General features: G+C 37.1%; 1 protein-coding gene and 1 long non-coding RNA gene across 2 annotated transcripts in view; both read left to right on the forward strand.

Moving 5' to 3' along the window:
* The first annotated feature begins 5,768 nt into the window (after nucleotides 1-5,768).
* On the forward strand, nucleotides 5,769-10,876 carry smim13 (small integral membrane protein 13). The gene is made up of 2 exons (XM_057828164.1): nucleotides 5,769-6,169; nucleotides 10,271-10,876. The coding sequence occupies exons 1-2, from the start codon at nucleotides 6,094-6,096 to the stop codon at nucleotides 10,465-10,467; spliced, it is 273 nt and encodes a 90-aa protein (XP_057684147.1). The 5' UTR covers nucleotides 5,769-6,093; the 3' UTR covers nucleotides 10,468-10,876.
* An 806-nt stretch (nucleotides 10,877-11,682) lies between these two features.
* Nucleotides 11,683-15,603, forward strand: part of LOC130910339 (uncharacterized) — a 116,157-nt gene continuing 112,236 nt past the window's right edge. The window contains exons 1-2 of the long non-coding RNA XR_009061852.1: nucleotides 11,683-11,794; nucleotides 11,864-11,978. This is a non-coding gene — a long non-coding RNA (uncharacterized LOC130910339). The remainder of the gene's footprint in view (nucleotides 11,795-11,863; nucleotides 11,979-15,603) is intronic.

Consider the following 15,603-nt stretch of genomic DNA (forward strand, 5'->3'; position numbering starts at 1 on the left):
TGACTAATTTTAACTTGTAAAACAAAAAAACAACAACTTGTATTTCCAAATTTTGCGTTGTGAAATAAACAGGAAAAAAAACACAATGTAAAAAAAAAAAATAATAATACAAGTGTTTTTTTTCTGTTTACAAGTGATTTTTTTGTTCTACAGGTGTTTTTTCTTCACTACGGTTTAAAAACTACCAATTACAAGTGCACAAGTTTTGTCACATTCTTGTCGAGTTTTATGAGCAAAAAAAGATACTCGTAACCTAGTTTTAAAATAAAAAGATACCTGTAAAATGACTAATTTTAACTTGTAAAACAAAAACAAAAAAAACCCTTATATTTTCAATTTTTTTTTTACATTCTGTTTTTTTTTTCATGTTTATTTCACAACGCAAAATTTGGAAAAACTCGACAAGAATGTGACAAAACTTGTGCACTTGTAATTGGTAGTTTTTAACCCGAACAAAAAAAAAATACTTGCAAACAGAAAAAAACAACTTGTAGAACAATTTATTCCGTCGAGTTTTTTTCATGTTTATTTTACAACGTAAAATTTGGAAATACAAGTGTTTTCTAGTTAAAATTGGTCATTTTACAGGGATAATTTTCATTTTACAGCCTCACTTGTTTTGGCACTATTCTATCTCCATATACTACTACTGTATGTGTTCTTTCTTGTAAAATCTTTAATTAGGTTGTTAATGTCTCCGCCTGCTGGACGCTTGAGGAACAACTACTTTGGAAACAGGACAGTAATGTATGGATCATTAAAAAGATATTAATGACACTATTCACAAATGTTTTTGTCTCAAGATTATTAAGCTTGACGTGTTCACTCTAAAATGTTCATAAAACGACATTTCACATTTTTATAAACATACTCAGGGGCAGGGGCGCTGGAAGTAACTCACAGCAGGGGGTGCTGACACTGCTGAGCATCTTTTTTGTTTTTAGTTTTTCCCACAAATATGCACAATGGCCGTACACATGCATGCTGGATATTTTACATCCTACTACTAGGCTACTACAAAGACAGCGTTCTATTTCATCTACAGTATGTGTTGGAGTTTTTGTATTGGAAATAAAAGCGCCCGTGTATTATAATGCAAATCCCCGCAACTAGACGGCACAATGACACACACTCATTTGAAAACTAAAAGGGCCAATAAGCATCAGTTTGACACCCCCTTTCTACAACGCTAAAATATATTGCACACAAATATCCCACAGCAACAACAAACAATAATATGGCTACAATGCAAGCATGTCTTCCTATTAGAAGACAACAAAAGACAATCATCTTCATTTTTGACCTCCAAATTAAAAAAAATGTGGCTGCTTTTATAAAGAAAAAAAATCGCTAATTCGTATCTGTGCCGTGTTAACACCTCCTGTGTCAGGTTTTTTTCATGGCAATAGTGCCTTATTCAACATGACTCGGTAGCAAGTAAGGTTTCGGATGGTGTTTTCAAATACAAAAAAAAAAATTTCAACATGTATATTTATTCCTCAAAGTTAAAGGGGAACTTTGAAGTAAGGTTGGCCAACCATGTTTTTGAATAATATCAATGGCTAAACAATTATAAGCATATTTTCATTATTATTTTTTACAAAACCCTTCCAGATTCTTTGTTTAACCCATAGCAACGCCCTTGACAACGAAAATGCTTTTCTTCGGCAATCTTCGGAAATTACGTCACACCGGGAAGTGCGAGGGAAGTCCGCCATAGAACAGTATTGTTTGTTGCATTGTTTCTCGGTAAGATGCCACGGCGGTGTGTGGCGATGTTTTGTTCTCACTCAAACGAAAAGTTGTATGAGTGGCCAAAGGATAGCAGGGCACGTAAGTGGACATCTTTCGTTCGCACTAAGCGAATGAATTTCATGCCATCATCGAGTAGTGTTCTCTGCTGCAAACACTTCGAAGATGTCTGCTTCCTTAACCGGTCTGCTTATGATCAAGGATTTGCCAAAAAGTAAGTGTGATTTTTGGATAGATGACTGATGACTTTGTCAAAGCAGAGGCTGCCAACTATTGTGGAATGAACAGTATAAGCTAGCGACGTTAGCCGAGGCTATCCCCGATCATAGTTGTTGTTGCGTTCGCTAGGTTAAGCGTGTTTAAATTGTGCGTCATCTACGATCTTGTCCGAAAGGGTTAATCCACTATCAATCGGGAAAGGGGTGTGGATGTGCACATAAGCGGGTCGGCGTCGCGATAATTCACGGTCACGTTGCAGATAGCCTTCTAGTTTGTGTTTCGCCGCTTTGCGAGAGCCACTGACAGGTGACAAGTGTTGCTTTTAATGTCTGGCAGCGAATCAGCGAGCGCGCAGGCCACGCAGTGAATCATGGGAAATGTAGTCTCGGGACAACACTGAATTGGTGCTTTGTAATCTGTTCGCTTGTGTGAAAAAACTGCATTTCCTCACGCCATTAGACGCCACTTTGTTTTCTTATTGATGCCACAAAAAAGTGGAGAAAGTCATCGGCGACTGTGATATAGTGGATATTATTTAGTTGTAATACGGGAGTTGAGTGTACGCATGTCATTTAGATGTGTTATTGTTTGTGCCTTACTCCTTCACTAAGAGAAAAACGTTATTGTTCAGAGTCACTTGGCAAGACGTTGAGTAAAGTTGTAAAAGCCAATAAAGGTGTCGTGTGGGTCACTCGGTCAAGATATAACAACGACTCATCTCCCCCCCAACGTTTTTGTTTTATTATTTAATATGCACGAGAGCTGCCGGATCTGCCAAAATGAACATGAAGTCTGATTTTTTTTTTTTTTTTTTAACAATGTCATCAGATAGACAAAACCATAAAATTATGTGCAAATACCTGCATCTTCAAATCATGAAAATAATAACAGCCTATATCTTACCAATGTTGTAATCTCGATGGGTCTTGTATCCATTCCATGTCAGGAAGTCTAGGCACATTGTTGGCATCCTGACTGGCGTCTGGCTAATAACATAAAATTCCAATCTCCTCTTCTTCCTCCAACTTTTCAAAAACTTGGATCTCCTCCCTTGCGCTTGATCTATCGCTTATATAGCTGTTTGGATCATTGTTTGAAGGGCTTTGTATGGCGGCCGTATGTATGGGGGTGCCATCGCGTTCCCGGTGTGACGTATTACTTTCGGGTTCGTCCCCTTTCAGGCTCGAACTTCGGAAACGCGACTATTTTGTCAAATATACAACATATAAATTATTTTTTCATGCTTTATTTGTTGGACAATGTTTAATTACTTTACTTGTGACCCTATTTGGCATGTGAAGAAATTAGTTCCAACTACAGCTTTAAATGTGCTATGGTTTCAATTTGTTTTATTTATTTATAAAAAAAAAAAATCTACCAAAACTCTTTTTTTCCCCCTCCCCAACACCAGGGGGTGCTGCAGCACTTTTTCAACATGTATATTTAATCCTCAAATTTAAATGAGCTATGTTTTCAATATGTTTTATTTATTTATATATAAAGAAAAATTCTACCAAAACACTTTTTTTCCCCCTCCCCAACACCAGGGGCTGCTGCAGCACCCTGAGCACCCCACTTCCTGCGCCACTGCTCAGGGCTGAAAGTGGGCTGGGACCCCGTTCCGGTAAAAGATTCGGTTTCCGGAACAGGGCGGAACGGTGCTTTGATACTGAAAATATGACGGCAACTGTCAAAACTTCTTTGTTTAAAAAACCTGGCAGGCTGCCACACATATATTTCCAAGAAGTAAACAATTGACTAAAGTCAGATTTAAGAAGTGTTAACAGTAAGCGCAATAAAGTGCTTTTGTAGCGTAATCTGTTTTCATTATTTATTTATTCCACAGAGGTCTGCTGAGCAGCTCAGTGTATTTGAGTCTGACGAGTCGCATCGATGTGTGCATGCGCGCAGCAAACCACCCTGGACTCACTTGTTCGTTCAATTGGCTGACGGACTGACATCTGATCATCATGGATAGTTAGCTCTGATTGGTTCAAATGCACATTTGTTTTCTGGAACAAAAACAACAAAAAAGGACAAACTTCAGAGGTTGTTGTTACCGGTAACGAATAACTTGTTGAATTAATGCGATAAAAAAGGACAATGCGCAAAATTGATTCCAGCTAAGAGGTGTAAAGGCAAATTGTATTTGCTCTGATGGGGCGGTTCAGAACATCTTCCATGTTAATGTGCACCTTTGGACTTGTTTTTGTTGATTTATGTTAGGTTACTTATTTACTTCCTTATAATTTAAACAATTCAATGTTTGCATTATCTTCAAAATTTATTACATTTCCATGTTCATAATGTAAGAGTCATTTGCACTTATTTTTGTTAACGTATGATACTAATGGCGGAAAACACAGACAAGACTGAAAAAGCAGTTTCTGCTCTTGCACTTCTCTTTAAAAGAAACTGCTGTATTTGAAGCCAAAACAACTGTTGTGTTTGATAGAACAACATGTCTATATGCTGCCATAGCAGATTCATGGCGCATTAAGCCCCAAACTATTTTGATTTGTCCGTTTTACTCCGAAAACCCCTGTTTACAGACGTCGCGCCACCGCTTTTGTTTCAACCCAGCCATAAAATGAAGGTAATTAATTATATTTATCATTCAAAATGTCTGTCGTTTTTAGCTTAGAATCATTAAGTGATGTCTCATATTTCATAAAAAAAAAAAAAAAAGACTTAAAAAAATTATTCACACATATTTTAAACTTTTAAACAAATTATGTCACAATGAAAAAAATGCCGTCTGTAAAAAAGTCACGGACATCTACCTCATAACTATCGCTTAATTGCATTTTTTTTTGTTACTGTCGCATTTTCTCCGATATGTTAGATGATAAATAATCGACCCAAACAAAAAAAGTGTGTGAAAAAAAAAAAAAAAACGTTTAAAAGAGTAAATATATGAAAAAGAAGCTCTCGACCACTCCTTGATGTCTGCGACTTCTGCATCGCGACCTTTGTTAAATTACCATGTTTCACCCGTAAAATCCCCCCCAAATCCAGCTGTGGCCATTCACAGCTGTGTCTTGACACTCAGTGATCCATACTACCTGGAGTTTTGGATCGAAACAAGGTATGCACTCGATAATATCTTGTTAAAGCCATGGCGTCTGTAATTCTGCTCTCGCCTTGAAGTGGGGTTTTGCTGTTTAGAAAACTTAAAAAAAATTTTTTTTTAAAAAGCCCTCCTGTTCAAAATTTTTACTCCCCCAGAAAATTGAAATTTTAAGCTTTCCAATGATGTATCACACATGCATATCGGACAATTTTGAAATATGGCCAAATTAGGGGTCTCAGAGCGGAACTTCAAGTCACCTGAGTGTTTTCCGCCTTATATCTTTATGACACACACACAAAAAAGTAAATGTTTACATAATCTTCAATTTTAATGTACATCCTATGTCCTAAAATTGAGGTTTTAGCAATTATATTTGAGGAAATGAGGGGGAAAATAAATAAATAAATAAATAAATAAAAATCTGGCTTAATTCAAGCCACTTTCACCTCTGAACATCCTGTACTGTAAACATGTCCGCAATGCTAACATTAGCCAACAAGGTCAACGACATGTCACCATCTAATAAAATGAAATGAATTTTAGCACGCTCCTACATATGAATATTTGACTTTTATGAGTTCTAAACATTATCAATGCTCTTTTAAGCAATGTATAAATTAAACCGAAATAAACTTTTTCGCGGCGAAATGGCGACGTCTTTAAAACTATTGTTTTTTCTTCAAGAAACTACATTACCCAGAAGTCAATGCGGCCACGCAGCTGCGGTCTCGCATTCAATTGATTAAAGAGCTAGGCATATGATGACATTTAGCAGTTATGTAGCTTGAAAACGCGGCTTCATGAAATGCCGGACCAGCTTACTTTGAACTAGCCTTTATTACCTCGACAAGTTATTTAACGGCGTTTGTAATTTTTACTTTCTGCTGGTCAAACGGCCGGCTTATTGCAGTAGCCACATGCTAGCTAACAGTGAGTTTTGTTTTTCTCTCACGAGCTCGGCGGCTAACCTAGCTGCCGTTTGTTATTTGTGTCTTTTTTAAATGGCTTCCTTCGGGAAATAAGCTGCTAGCCACCTCATCGACGCCAAAATGTGGCAAAGTGTTGGACTAGCTTTGCTGGTCATTGTAGCCACGCTGGTTTGTGTTCTTATCTTCATGTTGTGCGGTAAGTTTGGAAAGACGACTATCTTCATGGTTAGTTTACATAACACAACATAGCTGACTTAGTTAACACAAATTTTGAACGAAAGGGTCCACTTTGGAGTGGATTTGTAGTCCTTTACCAGCTTCAAATGTCGACCAAAAGTATTTTTATACTCTTGAGTCAGTCACTACGTGAGCTAAGATATGTTATTCAATATAACAGTTAATGTCGTTGGTGTGTGTGTGGTTTTTAAAAAAAAAAAATTTTTAACACTCCAAATGAAAGTTAATATTGCTAATTGTACTGTAAAAACTAGTTGGGTATTTGTCGTCAACCCTGTGTTGGTAGTCTTTATGACATGATTGGTTCTAACAAAGGTTGTTAGCCAAAACGAAGAAATAACCCCAACTAAAATATATTTTTTGAGTTCATTAAACGAAAACATATTGAGATATTAACTCCTTTACTGCCAATAACCGTGATAGACATTGAAGAAAAAAGTATTTATTTTTATTTATTTATTTTTTACAGGTTTTTATTCTCTTAACGTCGACCAAAAGTATTTTTATACTCTTGAGTCAGTTACTACGTGAGCTAAGATATGTTATTCAATATAACCGTTAGTGTCGTTTGTGTGTGTGTGGTTTAAAAAAAAATTTTTTTTTAAACACTTCAAATGAAAGTTAATATTGCTAATTGTACTGTAAAAACTAGTTGGGTATTTGTCGTCAACCCTGTGTTGGTAGTCTTTATGACATGATTGGTTCTAACAAAGGTTGTTAGCCAAAACGAAGAAATAACCCCAACTAAAATATATTTTTTGAGTTCATTAAACGAAAACATAGAGACATTGAAGAAAAAAGTTTTTTTTTAAAAAAAAAAAATTATTTTTATACTCTTGAGTCAGTTACTACGTGAGCTAAGATATGTTATTCAATATAACCGTTAATGTCGTTTGTGTGTGTGTGTGTGTTTTTTTTTTAAACACTCCAAATGAAAGTTAATATCGCTAATTGTACTGTAAAAACTAGTTAGGTATTTGTCGTCAACCCTATGTTGGTAGTCTTTATGACATGATTGGTTCTAACAAAGGTTGTTAACCAAAACGAAGAAATAACCCCAACTAAAATATATTTTTTGAGCTCATTAAACGAAAACATACTGAGACATTGAAGAAAAAAGTTTTTTATTTTTATACTCTTGAGTCAGTTACTACGTGAGCTAAGATATGTTATTCAATATAACCGTTATTGTCGTTTGTATGTGTTTTTTTTTTTTAAACACTCCAAATGAAAGTTAATATCGCTAATTGTACTGTAAAAACTAGTTAGGTATTTGTCGTCAACCCTATGTTGGTAGTCTTTATGACATGATTGGTTCTAACAAAGGTTAACCAAAATGAAGAAATAACCCCAACTAAAATATATTTTTTGAGTTCATTAAACGAAAACATATTGAAATATTAACTCCTTCACTGCCATTAACCGTGATCGACATTGAAGAAAAAAGTGATTTTTTTTTTTTTTTAACAGGTTCTTTTATTCTCTTAACAAACAGGAGATGACGAGAAAATTCAGGAACAAAAAGGAAACAATAATCACCTAAGATATATACATTTATTAAGGAAAGAGTACCGTATTGGCCCGAATATAAGACTGCCCTTATTATAAGACGACCCCCTCTTTTTCAAGACTCAAGTTTGAAAAGACTTTTTGGACACCAAATTAATTTTTATACAGAAAATAATTACTGTACATCCGAAACAAATGATTATAACAATACATTTGAGATAAAAAGCATGTTATTTGCCCCATTCAAATCTTAATATCTGAACATTTAAATATGTAAACTAAAGTGCAATCGCGTTCGTAATGGTTTTTGAAATGTAAATAAACAAATCTATTGTGATAAAACAACAAAATTGCAATAACTGCATTAACCATCAAAGTGAAGTCTAACTAACTGTAGTCTTGAAACAAATTTGAATAAAGAAAAACATTGCAATAAAATAATGCAAACTTGAGAGTAGCTGAGATGTCATGACAGAACATCGCTTCAAGGATATCTGGCGCCATCTAGCGTCGTGAATGGGTAAAATGTCTAGACCGCGAATATAAGATGATCCCCTCTTTTTCAATCTTATTTCAATGCAAAAACAAGTCTTATATTCGGGCCAATACGGTAATTAAAGCGCAAGTTATGCCAGTGTCGAGTTGCCTCGACCTTCAAATAATACAGTTCATATTTGCCGTCTACACAAACAGTGGGGGGGAGGGGGGGGACAGGCAGCAGCTTAGTGCTGGCCCCTACCTAGATAATACAAAGAAAAAGTCCTTGTCTGGAAGCAGTACTTTTACTAGAGAATTCATAGATAAACACGGAGTTAGGAGAACAAAGAACGATTATGTGCAACAATGTGAAATGAACATATGTTTCCGTGAATAAAAGGAAATATATACAACATCAAATCCAATTCAACTGGGATGACTGGCATTGAGTGATCAAGTGTCACGGCCATTGCCGGCGATAGACGTCCAATCCAATTTCCAAGTGCATCGGACGTCTATCGCCATCAGTGGCAGCCAACGAGCAGAGGTGGGTAGAGGAACTAAAAATTTTACTCAAGTAAGAGTTACTTCTTTATAATGTTACTCAAGCAAAAGTATTTGTTGAAAAGAACACTGAATGAGTAACATTGTGAGTAACTGCTTACAATGTCTGTTTTTTTAAATACAGTGGTACCTCGACATACGATCGCTTCGACACACGATCTTTTCGACATCCGACATAAAATTTGACTCGCCATTTGTTTCTACATCCGACGACATGACAGCGCCGCAGATGGGCGCACGGAGGATTTTCTTGTGAGAGCAATCAACACAGTGTTAGTGTAGGTGGTAAAAGGATAAAGGTGACGCTTACCCGCAGCGTTCTCCCAGCGACGAAACCCTGAGGCGCAATGAAGGTGAGGGCCAGCTCTCGGCAGCCGGCCGCGATGTGGAGCCAGCCTTAAAGCCGCTGGGTGGCTTCTAACCGCTCGAGATCCAGCTTGAAAGCCGCCGGGGAAGAAGCCCCAGTCCGGGGGCGAGAGGGCCCTCGTCCCCTCGAACTGAAAACCGTGGCGCTTTCGGGCAGTTTATTTCAGAACTTGTGCAACACAACACGCCTACTGTCCGCTCCAGTTGACGGCAACAACAAAACATTAAAAGAGAACAATGCTCATCTGCACCTTTCTTAATCTGTGACGTCAGTCACGCGGTGCGTTCAGGTACAGCACGCAAAACATGTCAGCCACATCAAAACCCTATTCATTACATTACCGGAATTATTAATATTCCGATGTTTTTAAACATTATTTGTTTTGGTATGTGTAATTGCCATTTGTAATAGTACCAGCAGTATTTATTAAAGATTTATTGTAGGTTTTGAATTAGTGGAATTATAATGTATTCTTATGGGAAAATCCTGCTCGACATACGACCATTTCGACCACAAACAAGGTCCAGGAACGATTTAAGTTCGTATGTAGCGGTACCACTGTAATGTTATTTTTTTTTTCTCAGCACAACTTGATCTATATGAACTGTTATTATTGTACTGTACTAGAACCTATTACATGACCATATTAGGCCAAAAAATACACCAAGATAATAGAATTCAAACAAGAAAAATGAAACATCACCCATCCAAAGAGCAAGAATGCCCTCTACTGGAGAAAAAATATTGTTACATCTGGAGTCGTGGTTATTTTTGCGACGTCTCATTGGTGAAACAAAACTATCGGCATCTCTGGCAAAAATAGTCAATATGTTGAATAAAAAGGGGAAAATGTAATGATTGTACTATAGCCCAATATCAGAGGAAGAGTAGTGTTTCTTCATCGCAATCTACTCTAATAAAAAGTATTGCGTGAAACTAAAAAGTACATTTTTCACAAAAGGCCCTTAAAGAAAATGTAAGTAAATGTAAAGCGTTACTATCCACCTCTGCCGAAAAGTTAAAATTTTTGTTAGCTGAACTGAAAAATAAAGCATGGAAAAAAGTTATGTTTGTGTAATGTTTAAAATAAAAAAACAAAATTGACATTAAAAATATGTTTTGTTATGTCATGTCTTTGATCAGGTTGGTACGTGGTCTGGCAACTCTTCTTGTCAAAGTTCAAGTTCCTGCGTGAGCTTCTGGGTGACGCGGCAGCCCCCCGAGCGCAATCGCCGCCGCCCCCAACCGAAAGCGCCAACAAAGGTGCCGGCGACGCCCCGGCACGCAACCGTCCCAGGACCACACGCCAAAGAGTCGCCTTCCCGGAGAGCTCTTTGTAGAACGCCATACAACCATGTACGCACCTTACGCTAAATTTCCTGACTGATACTGGCTTGAAGACGGGATTTTCAGCGCCATCCATTTTTAGATGTCAGCTAGTCGTTTTATTCAATGGAAATTGTTCTTAAAGTGCAATGAAAGGAATGTGGTGGTTTTAATAGACTGACCCGGTGGATGACATGAAATGGAGCTTCATTCAAGAAGGTTTAGGAAAAAAAAAAACTGCAAAAAATACAATGTAAATTTTAAGGAGAGGTTTGTAAGGAACTGACAAAAGTTGTATGCTGTTTTGATGCTGCTATACATAAAATCTGACATCCAGGAGGTCCAAAGCAGTCCTTAATTTTTTACTTTTTATCTTGTATGGCGACCTTGAAGGCGCCTAGAAATAAAATATTACTGACCGCACACTCGTCTCGTAACATGGCGTCCACTGCAAGAAATTGTTGACATTAATGGGATCCACTGAAATTGCAGCCATTGACGATAGACTATCGCCGTCAATGGGGAAAGAATGAGTTGAATTATGATGGTTGAAATCAAACCTGGACAAATCAAAGTCCACATAATTCAATTGGTTTAATTTTCTCAGTATACTTTTGTATTTAAAACCCTTTTATTTTTCACAATTGACAAAACATTCAGTAAACGTATCAGTTAACGCATTGACTGCCATTAACAACACGGGACGGTGAAGCACGTCAATGACCTTTAAACTGCGTTTAAGATGATGAACACCAGGTGGCAGCATTGCACCAAAAACCCTGCTTGGTCCCGTTATGCCACTCGTTCAGGGTTGACTCATTAATATGAATACAAAGAGCTGTTTTTCAACATTTTATTGAGCAAAGGGACTAAATTTGTATCCACAAAGTGTTACAGATGTTAATTAAAAGACTTTTTCTGGTGTACATCCGTGTATTTTCTCGTAAAATACACAAAAACATAACTAATAACCTGCTAGCATCGTAAAAAACCACCCACATTTGTAAATATGCTCAATTTAAAGGTGCGGAAAATGTTATTTTCAAACCATATGCAGCAAAATCTACTTGTAATTGCCCGTTTTCTTCCTCCCTTCCAAAAATGAGCTGGCTGCATGGTCCGAGATTTGCAGCTGGCCCGTTGCTACCCTCCTTTCTGAGCAAAGACGGCTCTTTTGTGCTTTGAGAAGCTGTAATTTCAGATTCTGCAAATACTTTTCAGGAAATGATTGTGGTAAACCACGGAAATGACATCCACTCTCCAGTTCTTTTCACTGCTGCTGCTGCTGCACGCTTTGCGAAGGCCCGCCACGCCACTCTTGTCAGCAGACGAGGTCAGCAGGTGATGCTTCGCTTGTGTTTTTCCACTCGCAAATTTCCATATCGACAACACTTGCTTGCTCTCCCACAGCGAGTCAAAGTGACTCCAGTCGACAGATCGACAGATTTCGATGGAACGAAACGCTGCATCGCTGTGGTTTTGCAGAACCTTGCCGAGTTGTGTAACTGTGGTACAACACTGTGAGGTTTGTGCAGTAGCTCCTAGTGACACACTGAAAGACTGAACCTGGCAGAGATCGACTTGAAGCTGCCAGGACTAAAAATAACTATTGATTCAAATGACTTGAGACTGACTCCATGGTGTGTTGCCTTGTCAATAAGTCCTCCACTAAATGTAAAATCAGTCAAATTAAATGCAAGTAGCTTTGTGAAAAATGACTTGTAATGTCTAGTTTGGAAAATTAGCCGTCAAATAGTGGGAAGTCAAGTTGTCCGATAATGACTTTTTAACAGATAACCGGAATCCCGATATTATTCAACTCCAAAAATCCGATACCGATATTAAAGATGCACGATAATATCGGTTACCGATAATTATCGGCCGATAATGGCAATTATGACGTCACACCGATAAGAGAGATTTTAAAAAATTCAACAGATAATGCAATCCGATAATTCTGTACTTTATTTAGCCTTCAAATGTGTGCAACCGACACAGTTTTGTTGAATTCTGGGCCGGCATCATAACCCCTCCTAAAGGTATTTTTCTTCAAATGTGTGCAACCGACACAGTTTTGTCGAATTCTGGGCCGGCACCCTAACCCCTCCTAAAGGTATTTTTTGTGCAATTAAGTAATTAAGTTGTAAGCATTATGAATATTAATTAAGATACAATGATTCAACGTTGGAATTTACTACTTGCTCACATTTGATGTGGAAAAAGTAGTGATAAATTGTATTTTTGGACAGTAACATTTCCAGTTTTTTATCATTTAAATTTGTATATATGTATATCTTTTCAATACAGTTATCGGCTTGACATTATCGGTTATCGGCTGGAAGGAGGAGGTGATTATTGGTTATCGGTATCGGTTGAAAAATGCATTATCGTGCATCACTAACCGATATACAGTGATTCCTCGCTTCAAACTTCGCGCCTTCAGTCCATCGCAGATTGTTTTTCAATTAAAAAAAAAAGCAATATTTAAAATGTTAAGATATATGCATGTATACATGGCCGGATTTTTTGCAGTGCTTAAAAAACATTTACTAAAATATACATATAAGGATTTTTTGATTTGTTTTTGTTTTGTTTTTTTTAAATTATACTTTCGGGAAAAAAACATGTCTTATATGCAGGGGTGAAAGCGGTTAGAATTTCTTGCCGGAACTCTCCGATCTGAAGGTCGTCACGGAGCCAGAAATTTTATTTATTTGTTTTTTCAAATTTTTTTTGGGGGGGGGGGGGGGGTGTCAACGCAACTGAAATGCAAAGAAAACTGTTTTGGTCAGTTGTTTCTATAACACATACAAAAACTGATTTTCATTCAAAATTGTATTTTTTTCAATGATTTGCAAAATAAAAGTTAACAAAAATAGCAATAACCCCAACCTCCATTCCCTAATTTTTATTTCCCTCATTTCCTCACATACTTACCGTAATAACAAATTTTAACTACTTAAGAACATAAGATGTATAATAAAATTGAAGTTAAAGTAAACATTTACTTTTTGTTGTTTTTTTATAATAAAGATATAAGTAACATAAATTCAGAAAAATAAGTACAAATGACTGATATTATGCGGGAAGTGGAATATATTTTGAAGATCGCGCAAACATTGACTTTTTTAAATCATAAGGAAATGAATAAGTAGGCTAACATAAATGAACAAATATAAGTCCAAATTGCACATTGACAGCTAAGATGTTCTGAACCTCCTCCATCAGAGCAAATAAAACTAAATATGATAAATAAGCCTCCTTAACTCTTGCCTTGCTCTTAAAGATTTAATCTATTTTCTGTTGCATTGCCCTTTTTTTGTTGCATCAATTCTTTTTTTTTTTTTTTTTTTGTTGTTTCAGAAAACATGCACATTTGAGCCAATCAGAGCTAACCATCTCTGGTGATCACATTTCAGTATGTCAGCCAACTGAACGGATAAATGAGTCCAGGCGTTTTGCTTTGCTGCTTTGCATTCACACATTGACCTGACTCATCATCGTCAGACACCGATAACTGCAGCAGCTGAGGAAACCTCCATGCTGTCCGTGGAATAAAATAAATGATAAATATCGATGCAAACGGCTTACGCTACACAAGCCCTTTATTATGCCTGTTGTGAACACTTGTGTATGGGTAGATTGTTTTCTTCTTGGAGATAAAATGCAAAAAAACATAATCGGAACAACCCTAATCACAACTGATTTAGGTTGAATTGAGATGCCACTATTGCCTCAACATGTCTTGCCAGCTATCTGACCTGCTGTTATATAAAATGAAAAATGTAAAAGCCTGACCGTTCTGGCCCACTTTCACCCCTGACTAAAACGTTCGTCCTCTTTCCACCTAAACCCGGCGTTAGAACGCAGCATGTGTTTGAGTTTACCGCTTTGAACGCTTTCACAATGCTCTGCCTGGTTTGGCCCCCTTGGGGAAGCTGTGGCGCAATGTCTGTAAGACCTGTCTCGTCAACTGATAGTGAAGTCTATGATTTGTCTACAGTGTTGTCAGAGTAACGCGAGTACTATAATCTGATTACTTTCTTCAGTAACGAGTAATCTAACGCGTTCATTTTTCCAAGACAGTAATCCGATTAAAGTTAGTTTCCCTAGTGCCTGTGCGTTACTATTTTGTTTTTGCCTCATGATGTATGTAGAATGAAGACTACTGTAGTCATGTACGAAGAATATTTCTCATCGGGGGAAAAAAAAAACGGGTCACGTGTTTTACGATGCTGTTTGAGGCTGTCTGCCACGGCGGTCAACAACATAGCATTGTGACGAGGCAGCGAGGCTAACAGTGAAAGGCAGGTTATATGCCGCAAATGGATGCATTTGCTCACTGGAAATACAGCCATTACTTCACATATCTGTCCAGTAAAGATGACAAAAATATCTCCGTGCGTTGCAAACTTTACGCTGGCTGAAAAAGACTGTCGGCCGCTAAAAACTCTACATCCAATTCAACAAGGAAGCAATTGGAATTACAGGACAACGCGAGAAAACTCGAAAAAGCCTAGAGGTAACAAGACAGCACGCACTTCTACAGTTTGTAACCAGCCTTTATGCACATTTTATTGTCAGTGTTTGTAACCATAGGCGGAGTTTTACTTTTGTGGGGCTGGGGGCAAAGCATGTTGATGACTGAAACAAAAGTCAAAAGCTTGGACACACCTAAACATTTTTACGTTTTATATATTTTCCCTACTATTGTAAATCCTCTCTGAATACATCAAAACTATGAACGAACATGTTGAATGGCAAAAAAAGTGAAATAACTGAAAACAGGTTTTATATTCTACATTCTTCAAAGTGTCCACCTTTGAGGTGTCCCCAAACTTTTGGCCAATACTGTATATATACATATATATATAAAACTGTTCAAGCTTGGTTCTTGTTGGTTGCGTTTGAAAGCTTAGGTTTATAGAAATTCTAAATTCCCATCTTGCCTCCACAGGTGTAGTTTTGGCTTAGCAAAGCAAAAGCTAGTGTCTTAGGTGCTAGAAAAATCTGCTCGAAAAATGATTTTGACCCATTATGAAATACGTTGTAGGATTCTTGTTCATTTCAATCATTTTTGTTGTTTGTTTTATTGCTTTACAACTTTTATAGACAATATTTTAACAGCTAGGTCTTTATTTTAAAGGGGA

Source organism: Corythoichthys intestinalis, chromosome 22, assembly GCF_030265065.1.
Source record: "Corythoichthys intestinalis isolate RoL2023-P3 chromosome 22, ASM3026506v1, whole genome shotgun sequence".
Lineage (NCBI taxonomy): Eukaryota > Metazoa > Chordata > Actinopteri > Syngnathiformes > Syngnathidae > Corythoichthys > Corythoichthys intestinalis.

What these genes read in the sequence shown, in the direction of transcription:
- smim13 (XM_057828164.1), top strand. Translation starts at nt 6,094, where the DNA reads ATGTGGCAAAGTGTTGGACTAGCTTTGCTGGTCATTGTAGCCACGCTG. An exon ending in TCTTATCTTCATGTTGTGCG is followed by an intron (nt 6,170 to 10,270) that starts GTAAGTTTGGAA and finishes GTCTTTGATCAG; the next exon opens with GTTGGTACGTGGTCTGGCAA.